This window comes from Myotis daubentonii, chromosome 7 (genome assembly GCF_963259705.1).
Source record: "Myotis daubentonii chromosome 7, mMyoDau2.1, whole genome shotgun sequence".
Lineage (NCBI taxonomy): Eukaryota > Metazoa > Chordata > Mammalia > Chiroptera > Vespertilionidae > Myotis > Myotis daubentonii.
This window is the reverse complement of record NC_081846.1, coordinates 77177994-77205039: the sequence shown is the minus strand read 5'-3', so window position 1 is coordinate 77205039 and position 27046 is coordinate 77177994. Positions and strand designations below refer to the sequence as shown.

At 42.3% G+C, this 27046-nt stretch overlaps 1 protein-coding gene across 2 annotated transcripts in view; it reads left to right on the top strand.

The window, feature by feature from the left end:
• Window positions 1-1932: 1932 nt before the first annotated feature.
• UBXN4 (UBX domain protein 4) overlaps window positions 1933-27046 on the top strand; it is a 42517-nt gene continuing 17403 nt past the window's right edge. Inside the window, exons 1-6 of one of the 2 annotated variants that reach the window (XM_059704601.1) lie at window positions 1933-2107; window positions 10744-10846; window positions 11938-11966; window positions 12845-12963; window positions 13587-13749; window positions 20960-21053. In XM_059704601.1, the coding sequence (XP_059560584.1) occupies window positions 2026-2107; window positions 10744-10846; window positions 11938-11966; window positions 12845-12963; window positions 13587-13749; window positions 20960-21053 (590 nt within the window). In that variant the 5' untranslated portion in view covers window positions 1933-2025. Of the gene's footprint in view, window positions 2108-3104; window positions 3127-10743; window positions 10847-11937; window positions 11967-12844; window positions 12964-13586; window positions 13750-20959; window positions 21054-27046 lie in introns of those variants that run through there. The other variant, XM_059704602.1, reaches the window with a different exon arrangement.

Below are 27046 nucleotides of genomic sequence, written 5' to 3'. Positions count from 1 at the left end.
TTAATTGATGTAGAATGTATAATGTGATAGCATATGCAACTTTAAATAAACCATACAAGAATTTAGCTAGTAGTTATTAGAGACCATGCCAATTTCATGAAATTATTAAATATGGAACAGTTTTCATTTTATGGCACCAACCACAAAATGCCATATCTTTTTAAAAAATATATTTTTATTTTTATCGATTTCAGAGAGGAAGGAGGAGGGAGAGAGATAGAACATCAGTGATGAGAGAGAATCATTGATCGGCCGCCTCCTGCATGCTGCCTACTGGGGACCGAGCCCACAACCCAGGCATGTTTCCTTGACCGGAATTGGAATTGAACCCGGGACCCTTCAGTCTGCAGGCCAGTGCTCTATCCACTGAGCCAAACCAGCTAGGGCGCCATACCTTTTTTTTTTAAAGGCAGGTTGGATTGTAGTTGATATTTATTTATTTATTTATTTTTAATCCTCACCCAAGGAAGGATATTTTTCCATTGATTTTTAGAGAGAGTGGAAGGGGGGCAGAAGAGAGAGATGAGAGAGAGAGAGATGAGAGAGACACATGGATTGGTTGCCCCAACTAAGGTACGTGCTCTTGACAGGAATCAAACCCTTCAGTCCATGGGCCCACGCTCTAACCACTGAGCAGCCAGCTAGGGCTAAAGTGCCATACCTTGATTATAAAACATTCTTACATAAAATTGTAAACAAAATCATTATCTATTCTTCTCTTTCATATTACCATGGAAAGTAGCTGGAAAATAAATCATTATTTAAAAAGCAGCCATAGAAAGTATAGCTAGTTGTTTTTTGGTTGTGTAACGCTCTAGTCCAGTGGTGGCAAACCTTTTGAGCGCGGCGTGTCAGCATTTTGAAAAACCCTAACTTAACTCTGGTGCCGTGTCACATATAGAAATTTTTTGATATTTGCAACCATAGTAAAACAAAGACTTATGTTTTTGATATTTATTTTATATATTTAAATGCCATTTAACAAAGAAAAATCAACCAAAAAAATGAGTTCGTGTGTCATAGGTTCACCATCACTGCTCTAGTCATTGACTAGGAAATTGCTCCGGCTTCCATTCGAGGTACACGGGCTGTATGGTATGACAGAAGGTGACTGTGGTGGGTTTTTTTGTGTTTTTTTTTTTTTAAATATATTTTATTGATTTTTTACAGAGAGGAAGGGAGAGAGATAGAGTTAGAAACATCGATGAGAGAGAAACATTGATCAGCTGCCTTCTGCACATCTCCCAGTCCGCAGGCCGACGCTCCATCCACTGAGCCAAACCGATTTCGGCAGTGGTGGTTTTTTATCCTGTCTTTTCTTCAAGGTTGGAATGGTTAAGTTCAGAAATCAAAGCTTCTCACTGAGCCCCTACAAAGCCAATTTAGCTCCATACTGAGGAGACATCCAACCCCAACCCACAAAGGCCACTAATAGCAACAGAGAATGACATCGACCCCTACTAAGCAGGATTCCGTGCGGAGTGGGGACTATTTCCTCCACATTTAATTTCTCAAGGGACAAGGGCAAAGCATCAGTGATGCCCCTTCCTCTCCTACCCTTTAAAGATTAAGCGGCTCTCACTGCTGTCCCCATAGCCGTGCCGGGAAATCGCGGAAGGAGAACAAGCCTAGGAAAACTACAATTCCCATCATGCCTCACGAAGGCGCCGCCTACAACTGTAGCAGTTTAGTCATCCTTTCCGCGGGCTCCTTCCACTTCCGGGACTGCCGGGCCTCAGGCCCAGCGGGCGCGCGCACGCGCCAGCTAGCCAACCAGACGGGGCAATGGGACTCCATGCCAACAGCGACGTGTGGCATCACGTGACGCCACGCGCTCCCCGCCCGCGCGTTGGCGCGTGTCCCAGAAGACCGCTGAGTGTGCGCGTCCCTGCGGAGCCGGAGGCGGGGGGCGGGCCAGCTGGGGCTGCCGGGGCCGCGGGGTCCGGCGAAGGGGAGGGCGGGGCCAGCTCCTGTCCGCGAAGACAGCGCTTCCAGAAAGCACGGAGGCCAGGCCAGAGTGGAGAGATGCTGTGGTTCCAGGGCGCCATTCCGGCCGCCATCGCGTCGGCCAAGAGGAGCGGCGCGGTCTTCGTGGTGTTCGTGGCAGGTGAAGGGGGCGGGGGCCCGAAATAGGGCCGGACACCTCTCGGGCCTACCTCCCACCCCGGGCCCTCACGGCCTCTGCGCCGGGGCTGCCCGTCCCTCGGCGTTCAGCGCCACCCCGCCCGTTCGGGGCACGGCGGGCCTGGTCCCCACCGCCCTGGCGGGAGGCCCCGTCCCAGCCTCGCCCCCGAGCGCTGAGCCCGTCGACCCCTCTCCGCCCCAGGCGAGGAGGCGCGTGAGCGGCCCAGCCCTGGTAGCTCCCCGCCCAGCCTCTCGCCCGCCTCCCGGGGGCCGGCGCCACAGCCCCCCGGCCCCTCCCGGGCGCCCCCTTAGGGCTCTGTGTCCCGGGGGACCCGCTTCGGATGCCGTAAGGCCCGAGCGCAGTTCCCCGGTGTCGGTGGGTACGGCCAGGCCCTTAGGCCGGCAGCTGGGCGGGCAGTTCGGTGCCGACTGTCGGGCGGAAAGCTGTGTCATCGACAACAACAAAGAGAGACCACCTGGCGGGCGCGCTCGCTGGCGTCCCGTGTTCCTCAGGCGCAGACTGTGGGGCTGGACACAGGCTTGACTTGTAAAAATGATAGCGGGGAGGTCTCATGTGCACTAATTGCCTTGTTGCAAGTCGATTTATTTGTTTGTTTGTTTTTAACCATGTGTTTAGGAGTAGACGCTCAGTTCTTGGTTCTTTTTGTTGTTGTTGTCTTTCTTGTCTAATGGCTACAATTTCCAGAATGTGTATTAACTCACTTACCCCGGGTTGCTCTGGGTTAATGTGCTCCGTATTTTATTACTCCCCTATTTTATTACTGAAATCTTCTAGATTTACCGTAAACCTATGCCTCTGGGGAGTTGCCGATTCTCATTACATGAACCAAATCAGTGTTTGTGGCTGCTGCTCATTGGAAGTGTATTATTTCACCTATTTGTGTTTAATAACGTTTTCCTCATTGTTAACTCATGACTCCTGGGAGACTGCATAATAGCTCTGTTGCTTTATGCACTGCAGTGAGAACATGTAGATCAAGTGTGAGTTGCAGTTAACATTAAACGTGAAATTTATCATTGTTTTGTTATGCTAGATTTATAGGTAAATTTCTAATGCTGTTAATTTAGAGGAGTCCGTATTCTCTTACGCTGTTTCACAGTTTATATTTCACATAAAATACCAGCTGTCATCCTGTAAGGGAAAAAAAGTAGATTAAAAGGGAAAGTGAAATGATAAGATACTATGCTTATTAAGAGTACAATAATAGTTTTATGACACTTGAAGTTGTGTTCTTTCCATAAAGTCTCTGTTGATTCTTGTGGTAGGTAGAGTCAGGTTTTATTATCTTCTTTTATAGATGAGGAAACTTATGTATGCAGGGGTTAAGTACATGCACCAGGGTCACAAAAAGGATTTACATATTGTCTTGACAAAATATTTTTTTTTAGCAGCTTAAAAAGGAAGTGGTTTTAGTTGTTTGTTTCTTAAGAAAAAAACTGAACAATTGTACACTTGACGTGATTATTGAAATTGGTGTAGAAATCAGGAAACCTAGGATTATGGTAGTCATGGTTTTAAGCAAAAAACACAATTGATGGTGTCTGAATGTTGCTAGAAGGCACTTTTGGGCTAATCAATTAATTTGAAAGAAATATTGCTAGATTTAATTAACAAACATTTGAAAATCCATTTGGAAACAGTAGTGCTAATTATTATAATAGTAAAATAAAGTTACAGGTTTTGGGGGCTTTGTGTGTATATATATTCCCTTTTCCATTAATTTTTTACTGATGAGCGTGTATTTTATGCTTTTAGAGTATCAATGACTGTTGAATATTTGCAGGAATACCGTTAGCAGTCTGTCAGAGTCTGTCCCTTGACCCTTTCACAATACTGTTGGCTTTTCTAGCATTTTAGGTAAGATGTGTCCTTTTAGGAGTTTGTAGACAATACTTTCATGAACTGCCTAGACCAGTGGTCGGCAAACTCATTAGTCAACAGAGCCAAATATCAACAGTACAACGATTGAAATTTCTTTTGAGAACCAAATTTTTTAAACTTAAACTATATAGGTAGGCACATTGTTATGAACTTAATTAGGGTACTCCTAAGCTGGCCTTTGCTAAAAACGTCCTCAATCTGATTGAGGTACATTCGCTGAGGTCGACCCCTTCCAACTCTCCCATCCACACTCGTCTTGTATACTTGTTTCGTCTATCTCCTTTCCGAAAACTGACTTCTGTGCATGAGCCACGAAGTTTCAATCGCACTGTACGTACATGCCCGCACGTGGTATTTTGTGGAAGAGCCGCACTCAAGGGGCCAAAGATCCGCATGTGCCTCGTGAGCCGCAGTTTGCCGACCACTGGCCTAGACCTTTGTTCATAACTCTGAAGCATACAGCCAGAATTCATGATTACCTTAGATCCGAGACTTCAACAATAATACATTAACTCAGTAGAAAACTTAAAAATCTTTATAGCTGGAAGGAATGGTCTTAAGGGTAACTTTGGTTCATGTAACTACTCAAATGGGAAACATTTTAGGCAAGTTGTTTAGTGAATTTTTCATGTATGAATTAAAGAATATTAAGAGATTGATGTTAGGAGACTGGCGAGATTACTACTAGTTCAGCCAACAAATTAACAAGGATTTTCAAAGTATTATAGCTATGTAAATTGAAAGAAGGAAAACTGGGCCTGGGCCAGGTAGCTCATTTGGTTAGAGTAACCTACCCCGGATATGCCAAGGTTGTGGGTTCAGTCTCCTATCAGGGCATATACAAGAATCAACCAATGAATGCATAAATAAGTAGAACAACAAATCAATGTTTCTCTTTTTCCCTGCCTCTCTTTCCCCCTTGCCTCTCTCTCAAATCAAATTTTTTAAAAAATATATATTTTTTAAAATGTATTTTAATTTATTTCAGGGAGGAAGGGAGAGGCAGAGAGATAGAAACATCAATGATGAGAGAGAATCATTGATTGGCTGCCTTCTGCATGCCCCCTACTGGGGACCGAGCCTGAAACCTGGGCATGTGTTGCTGGCCAGAATCAAACCCAGAACCATTCATTCCACAGGCTGATGCTCTATCGGCTGAGCCAAACTGGCTAGGGCCTCAAATCAATGTTTTTTAAAAAGTGAAAAAGATTTTGATTCTGTTCTTGGGAAGGTAGAATAATTTGACAAGGATCCTAAAGCTGAGGTGTCAGTTCACTGACTAGTGAGCTAAAATTTCCTTGACAGTTACTGTTTACTGCCTTTTTGGGTTAAAATAGATGGAGGTTTTCTAAGTTGGAATTGCTGGCTCTACTAGGGTCTGCAGTTCTTTGCTTCTGAGTTTGTACTGTTCTCTTTAAGTACCTTTACTTTGGCCCGGTTGGTGTTCAATGGTTGAGTGGTGACCCATGAACCAGGTCATGGTTTGATTCCCGGTCAGGGCACATGCCCGGGAGTGTGCTTGGTCCCCAGTAGGGGGCATGCAGGAGGCAGCCGATTGATGATTTTTTATCATCATTGATGTTTGTATCACTCCTTCTCCCTTCTTCTCTGAAATCAATAAAAAAAATTTTTAAAGTACCTTTACTTTGGATATTGCTGATACTACCAGGAGACACTGTTTTCTCATTAAAATCTTAGGCCCATCTAACTCCTTGGCATAGTTCATAATGTAATTAAAACTAAGAAACTGAAGATTTGAAGTTGGCAATTAATAATTCTGTTCAGTAGCAGCTGCTGCTACTGGACTGAGTCATGGACAGATTTTGTTAGTGGGGAGGTGACATCTGGTACAACATAAATAAGAGAGTGCAAAGCATCAACCTCAGAAGTAGCAGATCCTACTTAACATGCTACCTACTTAACAACCCCCTTGGATGCCTCATAGGATTCTCAAGCCTAAAAGTATATTTACTGCCTGAACCTGTGTTTTCTCCCCCATTGTGCTGCTACCTCTAAGTAAATGGTACTGCCTTATATCCTGTTGACTAAACCCTTACTCTTAACTCTTCAGTCTTACCTTATCTTATGCTCCCTATTCATGACACCACCTATCACACAGGACTTTCCCTATACCTAAATTCCTGAATTCCTCCTGCTCTTGGCGTGACTCAGCTCTTTCATCCTTTAAGTCTTACCTTTTTTGTTGTTAATCTCACTTGAGGATAGCTGCCTTCCATTGAGTTTTAGAGATAGTGGAAGGGAGGGAAGGAGAAGGGGGAGAGAGAAACATCAATGAGAGAGGGACACATCGATTGGTTGTCTCCACACAGGTCGACTGGGGCTGGGGATTGAACCTACAACCCAGGTACGTGCCCTTGACTGGGAATCGAACCAGACCCTTTGGTGTGTGGGCTGATGCTCTAACCACTGAGAACGCCAGCCAGGGCAAGTCTTACCTTAAATGTCACCATAGAGAGGGCTTCCCTGACCAGTATAAGGAGGTCTCATTATCTTCTCTCATAGTTGGGTTCTTTTCTCACAACATTTATTATTTAACTAGAGGCTTGGTGCATGAAATTCGTGCACTTGGGGGAGGCATCTCTCAGCCCGGCCTACGCCCTCTTGCAGTCTGGGAGCCCTCGAGGGATGTCTGACTGATGGCTTAGGCCCGCTCCTAAGCCGTCAGTCGGACATCCTTGGTGCTGCTGCAGAGGTGGGAGAGGTTCCCGCCACCACCACTGCACTCGTCAGCTATGAGCCCAGCTTCTGGCTGAGCGGCACTCCCCTTGTGGGAGGGCACTGACCACCAGGGGACAGCTCCTGGGTTGAGCATCTACCCCCTCTTGGTCAGCACACATCATAGTGAGCAGTTGAGTGGCCTTAGCATATTACGCTTTGATTGGTTGAATGGCCAACTGGATGACTGGACACTTAGCATATTAGGCTTTTATTATGTAGGATTACCAGAGTCTCGGTGCACGAATTTATGCATGGGTGGGGTCTGGCCGGCCCAGGCTGATTGGGCCGGGCTGGCCAGGGGTAGGGGCCAAAGGTGGTTGGCCAGCTGGCCCTGCCCCCTGGTCCTGGTTGAATTCCAGTCAAACTCCTGGTCAGGGGACAATTTGCATATTAGCCTTTTATTATATAGGATTTATAGTTATTCTAAACAAATACTTTTTTCTGTATCATTATATTTTAATTTCCACCGAGGGCAGACAGTGTTTAATTTGTTTTATTTATTTACTTATATATATTTTTATTGGTTTCATAGTGGAAGGGAGAGGGAGAGAGAGAGAGAAACATCAGTGATGAGAGAGAATCATTGATCGCCTGCCTCCTGCATGCCCATACTGTGGATCAAGCCCTCAACCCAGGCATGTGCCCTGACTGGAAATCGAACCTCAACCTCCTGGCTCATAGGTAGACAACCACTGAGGCAAGCTGACTGGGCTTGTTTTATATTTAGTTTATAGCCCAATACCTAGCACACAATAAATGTGGAATAAAACAATGAATGTATGAAAGAATGAATGAAAAGGGTCCCTCATGCCTCACAGTCTTCTCTAAGAAGTGTTTGTAGTGAGAATGCCATTGATTTGGAATTTTACATCTTTCTATAGCCTATAGTGTCGCCCCCCCCCCCCCCCCCCTCCCCGTTTAAGAGGTGCTCAAAATGATGTCACAACAAATGATACTTTTTCCATCTGCTGCTTCAACCTTTTATTTTTTTCACACCCACACTTGGTATTTATATAGTCTTGTTGCTGGGAATAAAAGGTAAAGAATTCACAAATATCACCATCTAAGCACCAGTTTCAAATTAAACATCACTCTTCAGCTTGCAAAATAATTTGTTTACAAGTAAGCAGTTGGCAGAAGAAACATGTCAGTTGTTCTTTCTTCCTGGAGAAGTTGGCAGGATGATGGCATCCTATTCTCTGTGTTAAATTTGAGGGGGGGGGGGGGGGGGAGAAAAGCAGCCTTTTGCAACCCAAATCATGGAGGTAAAGCATAGAGGAGGGATATCTGCATTTCAAGATTATGGAAAGTAGTTGGGTAAAAGAAGCAGAACTCCCCACCCCAGGAGACAACACAAATATTTGCCAAATCTTGAGTTTAGAATTTTTTCTTTTCGAGATGAATATAAAAGCACCTAAAAGTCAAGGAAAATGTTCTTCCTCGCATGAACCAGCAAAAGTGCTGGATTGGCCAGAAGCTGGCCCACCGCCCACCCAGCGCAAAGGCTGGCTTGCCGCAGAACGCTTCAGTCTGCCATCTCTGATCCTTCAGAAGTCGTGCTTCAACATTTTGGTCTTGTGTGTATCTGTGGATACATTAAAGTCCCTGTGGTTTTTTTTCCCCATGGCCAGATTTCTCGAGCCCCTTTTCCTGATATTTCTGAGTTTCTTCTCACACAAAATCCTATATGATAAAAGCCTAATATGCTAAGTGTCCAACCGTTTGTTCAACCGTTCGATTAGTCGCTATGATGCATACTGACCACCAGAGGCAGATGCTCTGACCAGTAGGTTAGCTTGCTGATGGGTTCTGGCCAATCAGGACTGGGCGAGATGAGCCAGACACGCCCCGGAGTCCTCCCACGGTCCCTTCCCGGCCCCAATTGTGCACCAGTGGGGTCCCTCAGCCTGGCCTGTGCCCTCTCGCAGTCCAGAACCCCTTGGGGGATGTGGGAGACCCGGTTTCAGCCCGATCCCCACGGGCCAGGCTGAGGGACCCCACCAGTGCACAAATCCATGCACCGGGCCTCTAGTATACTCATAAGTGCAGCATTAGTCAAGTATGATAAATATCCAAGATACTTACTGTACCAAAAACTTACCTATTCTGCAAAATAGTTATTGAAAGTCTGCTATATGCCACTTATATGCCAGGTTTTGTTTTAGGCATTTGAGTTTTTACATATCATTAAGTAAAAATGAAAACTATCCTTGCCCTTCTGAAGCCTGCATTTTCATGGAAGATATAGACAATAAACAGTAAACATAAGGTATATAAAAAATACTCTATTAAAATGTGATATGTTGCAGAAAAAAACGCACATGAAATAAGGAATCTTTGGGAATATCTGAAGAGTGTATGATTTTATTAAAGTGGTGATTAGGAAAGGCTTTATTGAGAATATAGTATTTGAGCAAGGACATATGGTAGTTGATAGTTAACTATGTAGATACTGGGGGAAGAACATTCTAGGCAGAGGAAATAACTAGTACCAAGACCTTAATGAAAGTGTCTTTCATAATTTGAGGAATAGAAAGGAAAGGAATAGCAAGAAAGTAAAAGGAAATAAGGACAGAGATAACGACTTTTGTAAGGACTTTGACTTATACTTTGAGGGAAAATAGGGAGCTATTGTAGGATTTTGAGCAGAGGGTTGATGCTATCTGAAAGTTTAAGGAAAGTTGTTGTGTTAAGAATAGACTGAGCAGGGAAACCAATTAGGAGGGTATTGCAATCATCTATGTGAGATGTGATAGCATAAGTCAGGGTAGTAGCAATGAGTGTGGTAAGAGATAATTACGCTCTGGATATATAGTTGACCCTTGAACAGCATGGGTCCCTTTATACATGGTGTTTTTTCAATAAATACATAGAGTTAAAAGTTATATGCGGGTTTTTGGCTGTGGCGGGGGGAGGGGGGGGTTAAGGGATGAGGGGAGGGCTTGCGCCCCTAACCCCTGTGTTCAAGGGTCAACTATTTGGAGATGAAGCAACTGAAGTCAATGGTAACTAAAGTTTTAGCCTGAGACCTGAAAGGATGGACTTACCATGAACAGATAACTGAGATGGGGAAGGCTAATAAATTGGGTGGTGGTGATGAAAGCAGCTTACAAAAGAACAGGTGTAGAATGATCTCATTTTTGTAAAATGAAAAATGTAGCCTGAAAACTTTTTTTTTTTTTTTTAAATCTGTAAATTGGAAAAAGTTGCTCACCTTTTAAGTGCTTAGCTCTGCTAATGTCAGAAATACTTTTCAGTGGCCTGCTCAGGTAAGTTTACCTCTGTCCAGCCCTAAGTGGTTATGTTAATTGAAATGGAAATAATCTCTTGATAAGTAAAACCTTTAAAATTTTGTCATTGGGGTATAACATACAGTATATTAGTTGAGATATATTAAGTGAAACAGCTTCATGGAGTTTTGCATATGAGTACACTTGTGTAACTGTCATCCAGATAAGATACAAACATTTTCAGCAGCCCAGATTTATTCATGTTCTTTTCCTAGCACCTCCACCATAGATTAGTTTGGGGTCAGCATAACTTTTATGATTAGCATACCTATAAGAAAAAGCAAGTCCAAGACTACAAACAGACTTGTACCTGCCTCTATCTACCTTGGAGGAATTTTGGAGAATAAATGTTGTGAAGGATATTGAACTCAACAGAAAAGTGCTACATAAAGGAGGAGTAATTTACCTTTATATCTAAAGTCATGTTGAAAAGCCAAAATAGTCACTACATTTGTACCCATGGTTTGTAATTATTGTAGATATAAAATGGCAATATTGTGCTTTTTATTGCTTTTTATTAACAAATGCATAGTCATACTTTTCAGTTTATGGAAAAATTTCAGTTTTCAAATTTGGAGGAAAACAATATTTGTTGGATTATATTTTGTTTGCAATTCCAGATTTCCGGGGAAAAAGAATCAGCAGATACTGGCCTTATGTAATAAGAATCCTTGAAATGTTTTATAGGTGATGATGAGCAGTCTACACAGATGGCTGCAAGTTGGGAAGATGAGAAAGTGTCGGAAGCATCTTCAAACAGTTTTGTTGCTATTAAAATCGATACCAAAAGGTTTGCTTAATGTTTTAATCTTTTGGGTTTTTTTAAAAAAATATGCTTTTATTGATTTTTTAGAGAAAAGGAGAGGGATAGAGAGAGAGAAACATTGATGAGAGAAACCTTAATCGGCTGCCTTCTGCATGCCCTAATCTTTTGTTTTTAAAAAACATTTCAACTGTAGTCTTTGGTTGTGATTTATTAACAAACTGCATAAAGCAAATTATAGTGCAGTCTGTTTCACAGTAGTTACTGAACTATATATTTATTGAGCTGTAATAGTTTTTTTAAAAGAATCTATCATTTTAATGTATATTATATCATTTATATTGTCCATTACCTTCCAGAAGCACCTTTTAGTGTCAGTAATGCAGGAAGAATGTGGGGCTTTATTGGGAATGTGGAAGAAGGAGGAATTTCAGAATTCTTGAGAATATATACAGGCTTATTTATCTAGCATTTAAAAATATATATATCTTTATTGATTTCAGAGAGGAAGGGAGAGGGAGAGAGAAAGAAACATCAATGATGAGAGAATCATCGATAGGCTGCTTCCTGCATGCCCCCCACTGGGGACCAAGCCCACAACCCTGACCAGAATCGAACTGTGATCTCCTGGTTCATAAGTTGACACTCAACCACTGAGCCATGTCACTGGGCACCATTTTTCTTTTTATGATTGCATAACTAATCAGTTTTTATTGGTTGATATTTAGGTTGTTTTCAATTCTTTGTTATTACGGTATAGTATTGTCGCTTGCACAAGTAAGTCATAGGCATTAATATCTTGTTACAAGATACTGTATTTGGGTATACTTGTTGCTGAGGAAGCAACATGGCAGATAATAACTTGAGTTTTAGCCACCAGATCCAGCCACCAGTTTGTGGGTAGCAAGAGTAAGTTCTTTAATCTGAAAATTATAAAACAAAAAAGAAATTAGACTTATATTTTTCCCCTTCCAGCTGTTGGCTATGAAAGGAACTAGTAGTTTTAGAAAATTGCTTGTAATTGGTATAGTAAGTTTTTATAAAAGCAACTCAGTATTTGGGAAACATGCATTCATCTGGTGATTTTCTGTTTTATTTTGTTTGTTTTTTTTTTACAGTGAAGCCTGCCTACAATTTTCACAAATCTGTATCCTTTCAATGAAGAATTGGTTTTACATATTTGCTTGAGGATTTACCTTTTATTTTTGTTATTTCATGAAATTTATAAGTTACTCATTTTTATTTACAAACTCATGCCTTCTTGTTAACTAGAGGCCTGGTGCACAAATTCATGCACGGTAGGCCAGCCAGCCCTGCCCCCTGGTCAAACTCCCAGTCAAACTCCCGGTCGAGGGGACAATTTGCATATTAGCCTTTTATTATATAGGATGGGAACTTTATATTACTAAGTGTCCTTTGAGAGTACATTGTAGCAAATAGAATCATAGGGAGTTTATTGTAAGCATCTAGAACAGCAGTTCTCAACCTTGGGTCACAACCCCTTTGGCAGTCGAACGACCCTTTGGCAGTTCTCAACCTGTGGGTCGCCTAAGACCATCCTGCATATCAGATATTTACATTACAATTCATAACAGTAGCAACATTACAGTTATGAAGTAGCAACGAAAATAATTTTATGGTCGGGTCACAACATGAGGAACTGTATTTAAAGGGCCAGAAGGTTGAAAACCACTGATCTAGAAAGTAGGTGGAAAAAAAAAAAAAATAGAAAGTAGGTGGAGCAGTATGGATGGCATGTTAGAAATAGTTTGCAAGAGGCAATATAAATGTAAGAGTTATGATAAGGGGGAATGTAGTAGATGTTCTCCACTCAGATACGTAATACAAATAAGTCATAAATCAATTCCCATGTCACAAGCAGTAATTGAAATTATTTTGTAAACATGTTAGCTGATTATTTTGTGGAATTCACAAAGATCATTTGTTTTGCTTTGTTATCAGTAGTGTTTCATAAAATTATTTCCTTGTTTTCCATGAATTGTTAGACTTAATTAAACTGTACAGATCCTGTAGTGTGTGTTCCATCCAGTTTCTTTATTGGAGACAGTGGAATTCCTTTGGAAGTAATAGCAGGAAGTGTTTCTGCAGATGAACTTGTTACCAGAATTCACAAAGTCCGGCAGGTGAGAAGGAACATAATTGTTCTTTGTGTAAACATATGAAAATGATTAGCCAGGAACTTGACATTGGAGTATTTTTGTAAGTGCTCTCTATATTCAGGGACCTGCCATGCCATTAAATTGGAAAGATAGTAAATACTCTCTTCCTGGACTAGTTTTGAAAATAGCATTATGAAGTTAGAGGTGCCTGTACCTAATACTTAAGTGACTTTTTGTTTCCTCTTCTCTTTTTTTCCCCTCACCCAGCCCCATAATGTATATGACTCTTTGTTGCAAGAAAGTTCCTGTCACATTTAAGATATCTAACGGTATATTGCTTGACATGTTTTAAGGACCTTACTCAATATCTCATTTGTATCCACTTTGAGCAAATGACTAAGATAGCTTCTAACTTCTCCCCTTGAATTGTAATTTGAAGGAAAAGTAACATTTTACTTTTAAAATCTTTTTATGCTCCTGTCAGTTTATAGTAGAATTTCATAACATGATTATGTCATGTTTAGGATTATATATATTAGATTTATCTACTTAGAAAGAATATACTTTGACTCGCTCTTATTTTGGTCTCATCTGCCATGGTAAATCTAGATTCTTATCTGTTAAATTTCAATGTTTTTTCTTTCTAGATGCACTCATTAAAAGGTGAAACATCAGAGGCAAATGGCAGCCAGTCAGAAAGTTCACTTTCTACTCCATCCACCTCATTTGAACCTAACAATACTTCTGAAAACACTCAGTCAAGCAATGTAGAACTTTGTGAGGCATCACCCACTTCTGATACCGCAACAGGTAATTTTCAGTGTACTTTCTGATACAGTAGGCGTACTCTTTCACTTCGTTTTAATTTTTTAAAATTGATTTCAGAGAGGCAGGGAAGGGGAGAGAGAGAAACATCAATTTTTGTTAATCCTCACCTGAGAGTCATTGATCTGCTGCCTCCTGCATGCCCCCCAGTGGGGGTTGAGCCTGCAACTTGGGCATGTGCCCTTGACCAGAATCGAACCTGGGATCCTTCAGTCCACAGACTGATGCTCTGTCCACTGAGCCAAACCAGCTAGGGCTCCTTCACTTCATTTTAAACGCCTTAGATTAATATCATTAAAAATAAAAACATTGCCTTTCCCCCCCTCACATTCATCTAACTTAAAATTTAAGGGTTGTCTTAAATACATATGTTTGTCATTTAGTGGCAGAAGAGGATAAAGTCAGTGAATAAGCCCTTCAAACCCAAATAGGCCACAGTCCAGAATAGTTGATTTGTAATTTCTACTACTGTGCTGTGGTTCAGGGACTGTCATTATGACACTCAGCTGTTTTTGTTTGTTAGTTTGTTTTAAATATATACTTTTATTGATTTCAGAGAGAGGAAGTGAAAGGGAGAGAGAAATAGAAACATCAATAAAGAGAGAGAATCATTGATCGGCTGCCTCCTGCAAGCCCCCTACTGGGGATCGAGCCCACACCTCGGGTATGTGCCCAGACCAGGAATCGAACCATGACCTGGTTCATAGGTCGACACTCAATCATTGAGCTACACGGGCAGGTGAAACTCAGCTATTTTATAAATTTCTTTCCAGCCAGAGGATTTTGAAAGGTCCAAATGAGCTAATGTATTTGGAATTGTCTTTATAATCAATAAAATACAATACATATTAAAGAGAATAATATTAGTATTTTTAAAATTAGAATCCTATATAATAAAAGAGAAACATGCAAATTAACCATCCCTCTGCTACGCTCAAGCCACGCCCACAAACCAATCCGAGTGACTATGCAAATTAACCTGACAAAGATGGCGGTTAATTTGCATACATAGGTGTCAAGCGCCCCAGGAGGCGACGGCGCTGCGGCCACGGGCTCCTGGGATCATTGCCGGCCCAGGAGGCGAGGCCGTAGCCACGCCCGTGGGCTTCCGGGACTTTCGCCAGTCAGGGAGCCGAGGCCACCCGCGCCTAGCCACGCCTGCGGGCTCCTGGGACCTTGCCAGTGGAGAGCGGGAAGTTTGGAGGACTTGGTAGAGCAGGAGACCACTGGACATAGAGCAGAGTGAGAGAGAGGGCGGCTTGGAGGGTGCGGCTCCCTCTGTCACCCCAGCTTCCTCATCACAGCTGTGGAAACTGGCAGCAGGGAGGAGGAAGTCCCACCCCCACAGAATCAGCCAGAATCAGCCATTGGTCAGACAGCTCTCAGCGGCTTGATAGCCAGGACTCTCATTCACCGGCATTTCAGACTGTGACAGTAGAGAGGTGGGACTATGTCTAAAGAACAACTGTTGATACAACGTAGCTCTGTAGTCAAAAGATGCTGGCGTTATCGACAGAAAATGTCTGCAGAGCAGCGTGCGTCTGATCCTGAAAGAAGGCGGCGCCTGCGACAGGATGTATCTGAACACCAGCTACTGGAAAAACATTGCTCTGATGCCAAAAAACATCAGCGTTATCGACAGAAAATGTCTAAAGACCAACATGTCTTTGAAGTTGAAGGCGGTGGTGTCGACAGAATATGTCTAGAGAACAGTCATCAACAAGTACTACCAATACCGGTAGGAACTGCCTTCTCAGCGAAAATGGAGTACATAAGTATGCAATTCTCAAACATGGTCGTGGTGGAATGACTGTTTGATGTGAATTTTGCCTCTCACTAAATTTCTCTGATGAAAAACCATCCGATGGGAAATTTACTCGATGCTGTAGCAAAAGGAAAGTCTGTCCAAATGATATACATTTTCCAGATTACCCAGCATATTTAAAAAGATTAATGACAAAAGAAGATTCTGACAGTAAAAATTTCATGGAAAATATTCATTCCATAAAAAGTTCTTTTGCTTCCATAAGTGCAAATACTGCATCGCCATCAGTTTATGGGCCATACTGTTTTAGAATACATGGACAAGTTTATTATCGTATTGGAACTTTACATCCTGCGGATGGTGTTTCTCAGAAGTTTGCTCAACTCTATATTTTGGATACAGCAGAAGTTACAAATAAAAGATTAGCAATGCCAGAAAACCAGGGCTGCTCAGAAAGACTCATGATCAACATCAACAACCTCATGCATGAAATAAGTGAATTAACAAAATCGTACAAGATGCTACATGAGGTAGAAAAGGAAGCCCAATCTGAAGCAGCAGCAAAAGGTATTGCTCCCACAGAAGTAACAATGGCAATTAAATATGAGCGTAACAGTGACCCAGGTAGATACAATTCTCCCCGTGTAACCAAGGTTGCTGTCATATTCAGGAACGAAGATGGAGAACCTCCTTTTTTGAAAGGGACTCATTCATTGTAAACCAGTTCCCCAATAATCCAAATGCCACTAAAATGAAACGAATCAGTATACTGTTTCCTACACTAGATGCAATGACATATCCTATTCTTTTTCCACACGGTGAAAAAGGCTGGGGAACAAATATTGCATTAAGATTCAAAGACAACTGTAATCGACAATGATACTAGACAAAATGTAAGGACACGAGTCACACAAATGCAGTATTATGGATTTCATCTCTCTGTGTGGGACATGTTCAATCCTATTTTAAATGCAGGAAAGTTAAGTTTGTCATGGATTCATATTCAAAAAAGGAGGCCAATCGGATAAATTTCATCAAAGCAAACCAATCTAAGTTGAGAGTTGAAAAATATAGTGGTTTGATGGATTATCTCAAATCTAGATATGAAAATGACAATGTGCCGATTGGTAAAATGATAATACTTCCATCATCTTAGGGTAGTCCCAGAAATATGCAGCAGCAATATCAGGATGCTATAGTATGGCAAGCCCGATTTATTCATAACCATGACATGCAACCCCAAATGGGCAGATACTGCTAACAATTTACAACGCTGGCAAAAAGTTGAAAACAGACCTGACTTGGTAGCCAGAGGTGGGTTTTTTTTGTTTTTTGTTTTTTAATTGATTTTTTACAGAGAGGAAGGGAGAAGGATAGAGAGTTAGAAACATCAATGAGAGAGAAACATCGATTAGCTGCCTCTTGCACACCCCCTACTGGGGATGTGCCCGCAACCAAGGTACATGCCCTGACCGAATTGAACCTGGGACCCTTGAGTTCACAGGCTGACGCTCTATCCACTGAGCCAAACGGGTCAGGGCGGTAGCCAGAGTTTTTAATATTAAGCTGAATGCTCTTTTAAATGATAATCTGTAAAGTCCATTTATTTGGCAAAGTAATAACTAAAATTCATGTCATTGAATTTCAGAAATGCATACTGCCTCATGCTCACATATTATTGATATTAGATAGTGAGTCCAAATTACGTTCCTCTAATTAATTCCCTTTCAATGGGCTACTAGTGAAAAGATAACTGTAAAATAGCGCTTACAGAAATAAGAGGTACAGTTGAAGAGGGGTTGATAGAAAAGGCAAAGAAAAAAATTGTTTATTGATTTCAGCAAGGAAGGGAGAGGGAGAGAGAGATAGAAACATCAATGATGAGAGAGAATCATTCAGCAGCTGCCTCCTGCATGCCCCACACTGGGGATCAAGCTCACAATCCAGTCATATGCCCCGACCGGGAATTGAATTGTGACCTCCTGGTTCATAAGTCTACGCTCAATCACCGAGCCACACTGGCTGGACAAGGCAAAATAAATTTTATACTGTCCATTAGGGTTGTGGTCAGAGTTGTTTGGTGTAATAGCAGCTTTGTAGTTAGATAAACCAAGAAGTTAGAACATAGTATCCTAAAAGATGATCCTGGATAATCATCAAGCCTCTATTTGAATACATTTAATGACAGGAAGCTCATTATTTCACCTGGGAAGCCTAGTCTATTGTTGAAACCCTAGTTTTTATTAATTTTAAATTTGTTTGTTTATTTTTCGTTAATCTTCACCTGAGGATATTTTTCCATTGATTTTTAGAGAGGGTGGAAGGAAGGGGGGGGGGAAGAGAGAGAGAGAAAGAAACATCGATTGGTTGCCTCCCACATGTGCCCCAATTGGGCCTGGGATTGAGCCTGTAACTGAGGTACATGCCTCTGACTGGAATCGAACCTGGGACCCTTCAGTTGAGGGCCAACTGAACCAAACTAGCTAGGGCTTATTTTAATTTTGAAAATAATAAAAATTTCTCACCCAGGGATATGTTTATTGATTTGAGAGAGAGGAAGGGAGAGAGAGAAGGGAAGAGAGAAATATTGATGTGAAAGAGAAACATCGATCAGTTGCCTCCCACATGCACCCAGACCAGGGATGGAATCCGTAACTTGGGTATGTACCCTGACCAGAAATTGAACCTACAGCCTTTTGGTATATGGGACTTCGACCCAACTCACTTAGCCACACCAGCCAGGGCAAAGCCCTAGATTTTAGAAAAATTCTTCTAATGTTGAGCTGAAATTTGATGCCATATAATTTTCCATTAACTTTAGTGCTACTAATGGAGTTACACATAACAGGTTTTTGAAATATTTGAGGGAAAATTATCAGGTCCCTTCTTAGTAGTCTAATTTTAAGGTTTTACATGCATAGAGCACTCAAATTCTGGATGCAGATAGGACTGAGGGACTCTATTATGATTGTAATCCATTTCGGTATACAGCAGAATAGCTATGTTTTACATTTACCTGAATATCATTTACAAAATTTTTCATTCTCTTTTGGACATAACCAAAAGGTGTTATGTCCAACTAAATTCAGAAGTTGAAAATATAAGTTAAAAATGCACTTAATATGCATAACCTACAAAGCAACATAACATAGCATAGCCTACCTTGAATGTGCTCAGAACACAATATCAAAAAACACTGGCAATGCAGTACACTGTAGAGTATCTATTGTTTACCCTTGTGATTGCATGTCTAACTGGGAGCTGCGGCTGGAATCGGATGCATTTAGCAGTGTGTTGATAAATATTTAACAAAAGGCCTTTGAGTGGAAAAAAAAGCCCTATTTGTAGTGTTTGCTAATTTTCAAGGTATAATTACTCCTACTGTGGCTGATTTAGCTACCTAGGTGAATGCAGAGGTAGGAAGAAACATACCAACTGCTCTACTTAGTAATTCTAGTATTTCCACTATGGCTATAACTAAAACACTATGTTCTAGTCTTTGTAAAAGTCTAAACATTTTACTTCTATTAAAATGTTTCTCAAAACAACTCTACAAGGTTACTGTCTCCATTTTACAGATTAGGAGGTACAGAGAGATTAGGTAACTTACTGAAGTGCCAGGATAGGACTTGAACCCAGACTTTGTTGCTCCATAGTCCTTGCTTTTTCAAAGATCAAAATGGAAGATGCACCTGGCGGGTCTGGCTCAGTGGTTGAGTGTCTACCCATGAACCAAGAGGTCCCCAGTTCCATTCCCAGTCAGGGCACATGCCTGGGTTGCAGGTTCATTTCCCAGTGTGGGGGGTGCAGGAGGCAGCCGGTTGATATGTCTCTCATCGATGTTTCTATTTCTCTATACCTCTCACTTCTTCTCTCTCTAAAATCAGTAAAAACTTTTTTTTTTTTTTAATTTCTAAAAAAAAGAAGTTATCGCCTGGCTGGCATGGCTCAGTGGTAGAGCATTGACCTATCAACCAGGAGGTCAAGGTTCGATTCCTGGTCAGGGGACATGCCCAGGTTGCGGGGTCAATCCCCAGGGTGTGGCATGCAGGAAACAACTGACCAATGATTCTCTCTCTCCATTGATATTTCTATCTCTTTTTCCCTCTCCTTTCCTCTCTGAAATCAATAAAAATATATTTTAAAAAAGGTTATCAAGTTGGTAGAAATGGTAGAGGTTCTAAAAGGAAGTGCCAGACTATAACTATCCTCTGCAACAGGCCAGGACAAAATTCTATTCTTCAGGAAATTCTTAAAAGAATATTAGTATAGAGACATACAAAAAGCTCCTCTAAGGAATAATTTTGGTATACATTTTGGCATCCATTGGGCTAGTGCAAATCTAGAGCAATAACCAGGATTGAAATTGGCCTTTAGAGCATCACTGTTGAATATCGTAGGCCCAGCCACATGTGGCTATTTTAATTAAAATTAAATACAATGAAAAATTTAGACATTCAGTTGCATTAGCCTTATTTCAAATGTTCATTAGCCACATGTGGCTAGTGGCTACTGTACTGGACACCATAGATATTGGACAACATTGCTCTAGAGCAGCGGTTCTCAACCTTTCGGTCGCAACCCCTTTCGGGGTCGAACAACTCTTTCACAGGGGTCGCCTAAGACCATTGGAAAACACATATATTATTACATACTGTTTTTGTGATTAATCACTATGCTTTAATGATGTTCAATTTGTAACAATGAAAATACATCCTGCATGTCAGATATTTACATTACGATTCATAACAGTAGCAAAATTACAATTATGAAGTAGCAATGAAAATAATTTTATGATTGGGGGTCACCACAACATGAGGAACTTTATTAAAGGGTCGCGGCATTAGGAATGTTGAGAACCACTGCTTTGGAGTGAAGCCTACCCATGTCCAGGCATGCATGCTTTATTTTGTTATATCCCCTCATGGCAGATTAATATTTCTTCATGTTTTACTTCTAACTTTTACCTTGGTAACGTCAACTGGGTAACTGCCTTATTTCCTTATTTATATACTACGAGAGGCCCAGTGCACAAAATTCGTGCACTGGGGGGGGGGGTGGTCCCCTCAGCCTGGCCTGTGCCTTCTCTCAGTCCAGGAACCCTCGGGGTATGTCTCCCACCACCACCGTTGCGCTCGCCAGCCCAGCATCTGGCTGTGCGGCACCCCCCTGGTGGTCAGTGCGCATCACAGCAACCTGTCATTCTGCCGTTCGGTTGATTTGCATATTAGCCTTTTATTATGTAGGATTGTATTCAGATCCATACTTCAGAATTAGTAATAATTCATTTTTTATCTCCTGCTCCATTCTTAGAGAAAATATGTAATGTTTAAGAAACCAGATTAACAAATGTTGTAACTAAAAAAGTGTATATCTTTTAAAAATTGGCATTAAATGAAATATTTTTCTTCTTTATATTTAATAAATAAGGAGGAGAAAAATCAGACCATGCCACTTCATCTCAGGAGCCTAGAGGATGTTCAAATCCAAGACCCTCAGAGGACCTCACTGTCAAAGTGGAAAGGTTTGCTTTTATTTTTGCAAATAGTAGTTTATTTATTATTATTATTATTATTATTATTAGTTAAGGAATAGTAGTTTATTAAAAAGACAGTGGTTTTCAGTTATTTCCTTAATTTGAGAAAAAGCTAAAATTGTACAAATGAAGTGTAATAATTCTGGGTTGAAAACTTTTTATTATCTGACCTACTTGTTTGTATCTCTAAAGATCAATTCTGGAAGTAAAGTTCTTCTGTATCTCTGAAGTCATCAGTCAGCTTTAGGTCTGACTATTCAAAGAATCATTTTTTATTTGCATTTTGTGGGGGGTTTTGTTTATTTTGTTTTTTATTAATCCGAACCTGAGGATATTTTTTCCATTGATTTTTTTTTTTTAGACTGAGTGGAAGGGGTAGGGAAAGAGAGAGAGAAAGATAGATAGATATCAATTGGTTGCTTCCCACACATGCCCCACCCAGGGCTGGGGATCCAGCCTGCAACTGAGGTATGTGCCCTTGACTGGAATTGAACCTGGGACTCTTCAGTCCATGGGCTGACACTCTAACCACTGAGCAAAACCAGCTAGGGCTTCACTGGCATTTTGTAACAGAAGGTTTCCGTCTGTCACTTCTGCCTTTCTCTCTCTATACCATAGGATAATAAGTTCCAGATGGGCAAGAATTTCTGCTAATTTTATGGCTGTATACTGAGCCTGGGTTCTGCATAAGTGGGTGTCTACTAAATGTCATGTGTTATTGGTTGGTCTCATAATCAGATACAAATGTCTGGCTTGTGGTTTCTAGTTTAATACTTCAATGATTTAGTAAAAGTAAATCATAGTCTTTTATACTATGATTCTTAAAAGTTATATGAGTTAATGGTAAACAGATAAGCAGGATATTTTTTTAATCCTGACTTAAAACCACTTAGTGTTATATGAACATTAAGAAAAATTCCTTAGCCGGTTTGGCTTAGTGGACAGAGCGTCAGTCTTCAGACTGAAGGGTCCCAGGTTCGATTCCAGTCAAGGGCACATGCCTGGGTTGTGGGTTCAATCCCCAGTGAGGGGTGTGCAGGAGGCAGCCGATCAATGATTCTCTCTCATCATTGATGGGTCTATCTCTCCCTCTGAAATCAATAAAATATATTTAAAATACATTAATTAATTAAATAAATACATATTTTTTAACAATCAGCTTATTTGCAGAAAAACCTAGATTCTGATTGTTTTTTTTATTTTATTGATTTTTTTACAGAGAGGAAGGGAGAGGGATAGAGAGTTAGAAATATTGATGAGAGAGAAACATGGATCAGCTGCCTCCTGCACACCCCCTACTGGGGATGTGCCCGCAACCAAGGTACATGCCCTTGACCGGAATCGAACCTGGGACCCTTCAGTCCACAGGCCAGCGCTCTATCCACTGAGCCAAACCAGTTAGGGCCTAATTGTACTTGAAAGAGTTGGGCATGGTCAGGATCTTGATGTGAAAAGCAGGATAGATCCTCACAGTGGTGAGAAATGGTGGAAGGCTGGAGGAGCAGCAGCAGGAAACTGAAGTTCCCAAGGAATCCTCTTTTGTTTCCTTCTGTTTTGCTAACACCAAACCTACCACTGGGCACTCTTACTTGGACCACTTGGGGTGAAATGGAAAATCAAAAATTAAGAAAAGGATTTGGAGACTTGGTGAGAATGAGAAGAAATATGACAGGTGGCCTTTTATTGTGGGGTTTGGTCAGGTGCTATTTAATTCAGTGGGAAAGTGAAGTTTTGATTTTTTTAAATTTTTAATTATAATTGACATACAATAATAGTTTCAGGTGTGCAACAGTGATTAGACATTATGTACAAAATGATTACTCTGATAAATCTAGTACCCACCTGGCACCATACATAGTTATTATAATATTATTGACTATATCCCCTTTGTTGTACTTGTACTTTACATCCACATGACTATTTTACTACTTAATCCCTTTCACCTTTTTCATCCATCCCCTCAATCCACTCCTATTATTTCTATTATTTTGGGAAGGATAATATATAGTACCATCAGTTCTAACCTTTTATTTGGGAAGGTTTCACCCTCAAAGAGTTTAAAGAATAGTATAACAACCACCTTTTTGCTGATTCATTTGAAAGTTTCAGATATTTCATTTCACTCTTAATGCTTGAGTGTGTATCTCTTAATAATAAAAAAATTAGCTGAGTTTCTGTTGGCTCTGAGCAGGGCCTCCAGCCTAGTTTGGAGACTGGGGTCTACACCCACCAACCCATGCCCTGCCCCATCCCTCAGGTCAATTAAAAAAACACAAAATAACACAATTGAACCTGGTGATTGTAGTTCAGTGGTTGAACAAGGAAGTCGGTCACAGTTCGATTCCTGGTCAGGGTACATGCCCGGTTTATGGGCTCGCCCCAGTAGGGAGTGGTGCGAGGAGGTGGCATAGCTCTCTCTCATCATTGATGTTTCTGTCTGTCTCTCCCTCTCCCTTCCTCTCTGAAATCAATAGAAAAATATTTTTTTAAAAAACCATTTGAGTAGTAGATTCCCAGATTGCAAAAGTGATGAAATAGTTCATTTGTCATTAAGATACAGTAGGCTTTTCAACCAAATTAGAACAAAATTGCATCTGCAAGTGATAATGTAATGAAAGAATAAAGACATTTTCAGATTTTAGTACAAAACCATTACCATACTAAAGAAATTATAAATTATATTATCTAATACTAGAGGCCCGGTGCACAAAAATTTGTGCACTCGGGGGGAAGGGGGGGGTCCCTCAGCCTGGCCTGTGCCCTCTCGCAGTCTGGAACCCCTTGGGAGAGAACACCCTGCGTGCTTAGGCCTGCTCCCAGGTGGCAGAGGGCAGGCCCAATCCCTAGGTGCCGCCCCTGGTCGGGCTCAGAGCAGGGCTGATTGGGGAGTTGGGGCGCCGCCCCCTGTCATGCACAGAGCAGGGCGGATCAGAGGGTGGCGATGCCACCCTCAGTCACGCTCAGGGTAGGGCCGATTGGGGGGTTGGGGCACCGTCCCCTGTCACACTCAAGGCAGGGTCGATGGGGAGGTTGCTGCGCCACCCCCTGTCATGCACAGAGCAGGGCCAATCCGGGGGTTGGGGCGCTGCCCCGTCACGCACAGAGCAGGGCCCATCAGGGGGTTGGGTCTCTGTACCCTGTCATGCACAGAGCAGGGTCAATCAGGGGGTTGGGGAGCTCCCCCCTGTCACGCACAGAGCAGGGCCCATCAGGGGGTTGGGGAGCTCCCCCCTGTCACGCACAGAGCAGGGCCCATTAGGGGGTTGGGGAGCTCCCCCCTGTCACGCACAGAGCAGGGCCCATCAGGGGGTTGAGGAGCTCCCCCCTGTCACTCACAGAGTAGGGCCGATAGGGGAGTTGGGGCACCGCCCCCTGTCACACACAGAGCAGGGCGGATCAGGGGGTTGGGGCGCTGCCCTCTATCACCCACAGAGCAGGGCCGATCAGGCGGTTGGGGCGCTGCCACTGTCACACTCAGGGCAGGACCGATGGGGAGGTTATGGCTCTACCCCATCACACACAGAGCAGGGCCCGTGGAGGGGGTGGGTTGGGGCGCCACCCTCTATCACCCACAGAGCAGGGCCGATCAGGGGGTTGGGGCGCCGCCACTCTCACACTCAGGGCAGAGCCGATGGGGAGGTTATGGCTCTACCCTGTCACACACACAGCAGGGCCCGTGGGGGGGGGGGGGTGTTGGGGCACTGTACCCTGTCACACACAGAGCCGCAGGGCGATCAGGGGGTTGGGGAGCTCCCCCGTATCAGGCACAGAGCAGGGCTGATCAGGCGGTTGGGGCGCCTTCCCCTGTCGCGAACAGAGCAGGGCGGATAGGGGGGTTGTGGCCCCGCCCCGTGTCACACACAGAGCCGCAGGGCGATCAGGGGGTTTGGGTGCTGCCCCCGTCACGCTGATCCTGGTGCTGGGAGGCCTCGCGGCTCCACTGATCCCGTTGCTGGGAGGCATATTACCCTTTTACTATATAGAATAGAGGCCTGGTGCATGGGTGGGGCTGGCTGGTTTGCCCTGAAGGGTGTCCTGGATCAGGGTGGGGGTCCCCACTGGGGTGCCTGGCCAGGCTGGATGAGGGGAGGATGGCTGTTTGCAGCTGGTCACACAACCTTCAGGGTGGGGGTCCCCATTGGGGTGCCTGGCCAGTCTGGATGAGGGGTTGATGGCTGAAGCTCCCAACTGCTCCTTTTTTTCTTTTCTTTTTTTATTCTGGGCCAGCTTTAGCTCTGGCTCCAGCTCTTAGGCTTCTGCTCCTGAAAGCAGGTATCTGGTTTATTTGGGTTCTATAATCGAAACAATGTATAACTCCAGCTCTGAGATCCTGGCTGGCTGAAAGCAGGTTTCTGGGGTTTTGTTTAGCTTCTATATTTGTTACAATGTTTCAAACTGCAGGCTCAGAGGCCGGCAAGGCAAGCGGGGAACGTTGGTTTCCTCCTTCACTGAAGCAAGCAAGCCTCATGTTAGTTTCAAGCTGCCTGGCTGCTGGCCGCCATCTTGGCTGGCAGTTTATTTGCATATCGCCCTGATTAGCCAATGGGAACGGTAGCAGTCGTATGCTAATTACCATGTTTCTCTTTTATTAGATCGGATTCGATCATGTACATATTTCTGCAGTTATCCTAATAATGTCGTTTATAACTTTTTTTCTCAATTCAAGATCCACATTCAAGGATCATTCATTGAATTTTGTTTGGTTTCTTTTCTTTCTTTTTTTTAAATATATTTTTGTTGATTTCAGAGAGGAAGGGAGAGGGAGAGAGAGTTAGAAACATCATTGATGAGAGTCATTGATTGGCTGCCTCCTGCACACCCCAACTGGGCATTGAGCCCACTAACCTGAATCTAATGGAACCAACCACATGTACTACTTTGCTCAGCATTGTATTTGTGGGGCCTTTTTGTGCTGTTGCATGTGGCAGTAGTTGGTGCACTCTCATTGCTGTATGGTATTCTATTATTTGACTATTGTATAATTTATCCATTCTACTGTTGATGGATATTTGAGTTGTTTTCAGTTTGGGGCTGTTATGAATAGGGCACTATGAACATTCTTGTACATGCCTTGGTGAACATATCTTTTGGCTGAATTTGTAGGGAATGGGAATTTCTTGGTCATAGGTACTGGCCATTTTCCAAAGTGGTTATACCAATTTATAACTCCCCTCAGCAGTAAGATGGTTCACAAATCCTTTTTTTTTTTTTCCCCTCTAATGTATTACAGTTCATTTCTCTTATTCTTTTTGATGCCCAGATTTGGCTAGTAGAACCCCTTCATGCTGAGTCTTCTGTTCTTTGGACAAACATCTCATCATTCTTTGAGCACTCCCTTGATTTCTGGCATAAGTTGTTCAGCTGAGTTTTAGCAACTACATATATCTGTGTAACCTAAATACCTCTCAGAGAAAGTTCCCTTATTTTTTAAAATTGAAATACAATTTATATACTGTAAGACTCAAAATTTACAATTCATTGAGTTTTAATATATTCACATTGTACAAACCATTACCACTGTCTGCTTTCAGAATCATTAGTTTCTTAATTGGTGAATTTATTATAGTTGAGAATTAATCTTGTTATTAGTTTTTATAAATGCTAGCCTTTAGTTTTTTGCTTTTATTTTTTAACAATTTTGTACCATATTGCTGTTTACTTCTGTGTAAGGGGTAAAGCATTTGTAAGTCATTGATTTATATATTTGTTTGAAGATGTAGATGTGTGTGTGTGTGTGTGTGTGTGTGTATACTTTTTAATGTATTTTTATTGATTTCAGAGAGGAAGGGAGAGGGGGAGAGAGAAACATCAATGATGAGAGAGAATTATTGATCGGCTGCCTCCTGCATGCCCCACACTGGGGATCGAGCCCGCTACTGAGGTTTGTGCCCTGACCGGGAATTGAACTGTGACCTCTTGGTTCATAGGTCGACTCTCAACCACTGAGCGACGCCAGCCAGGCCTAGATGTATATATTTTAA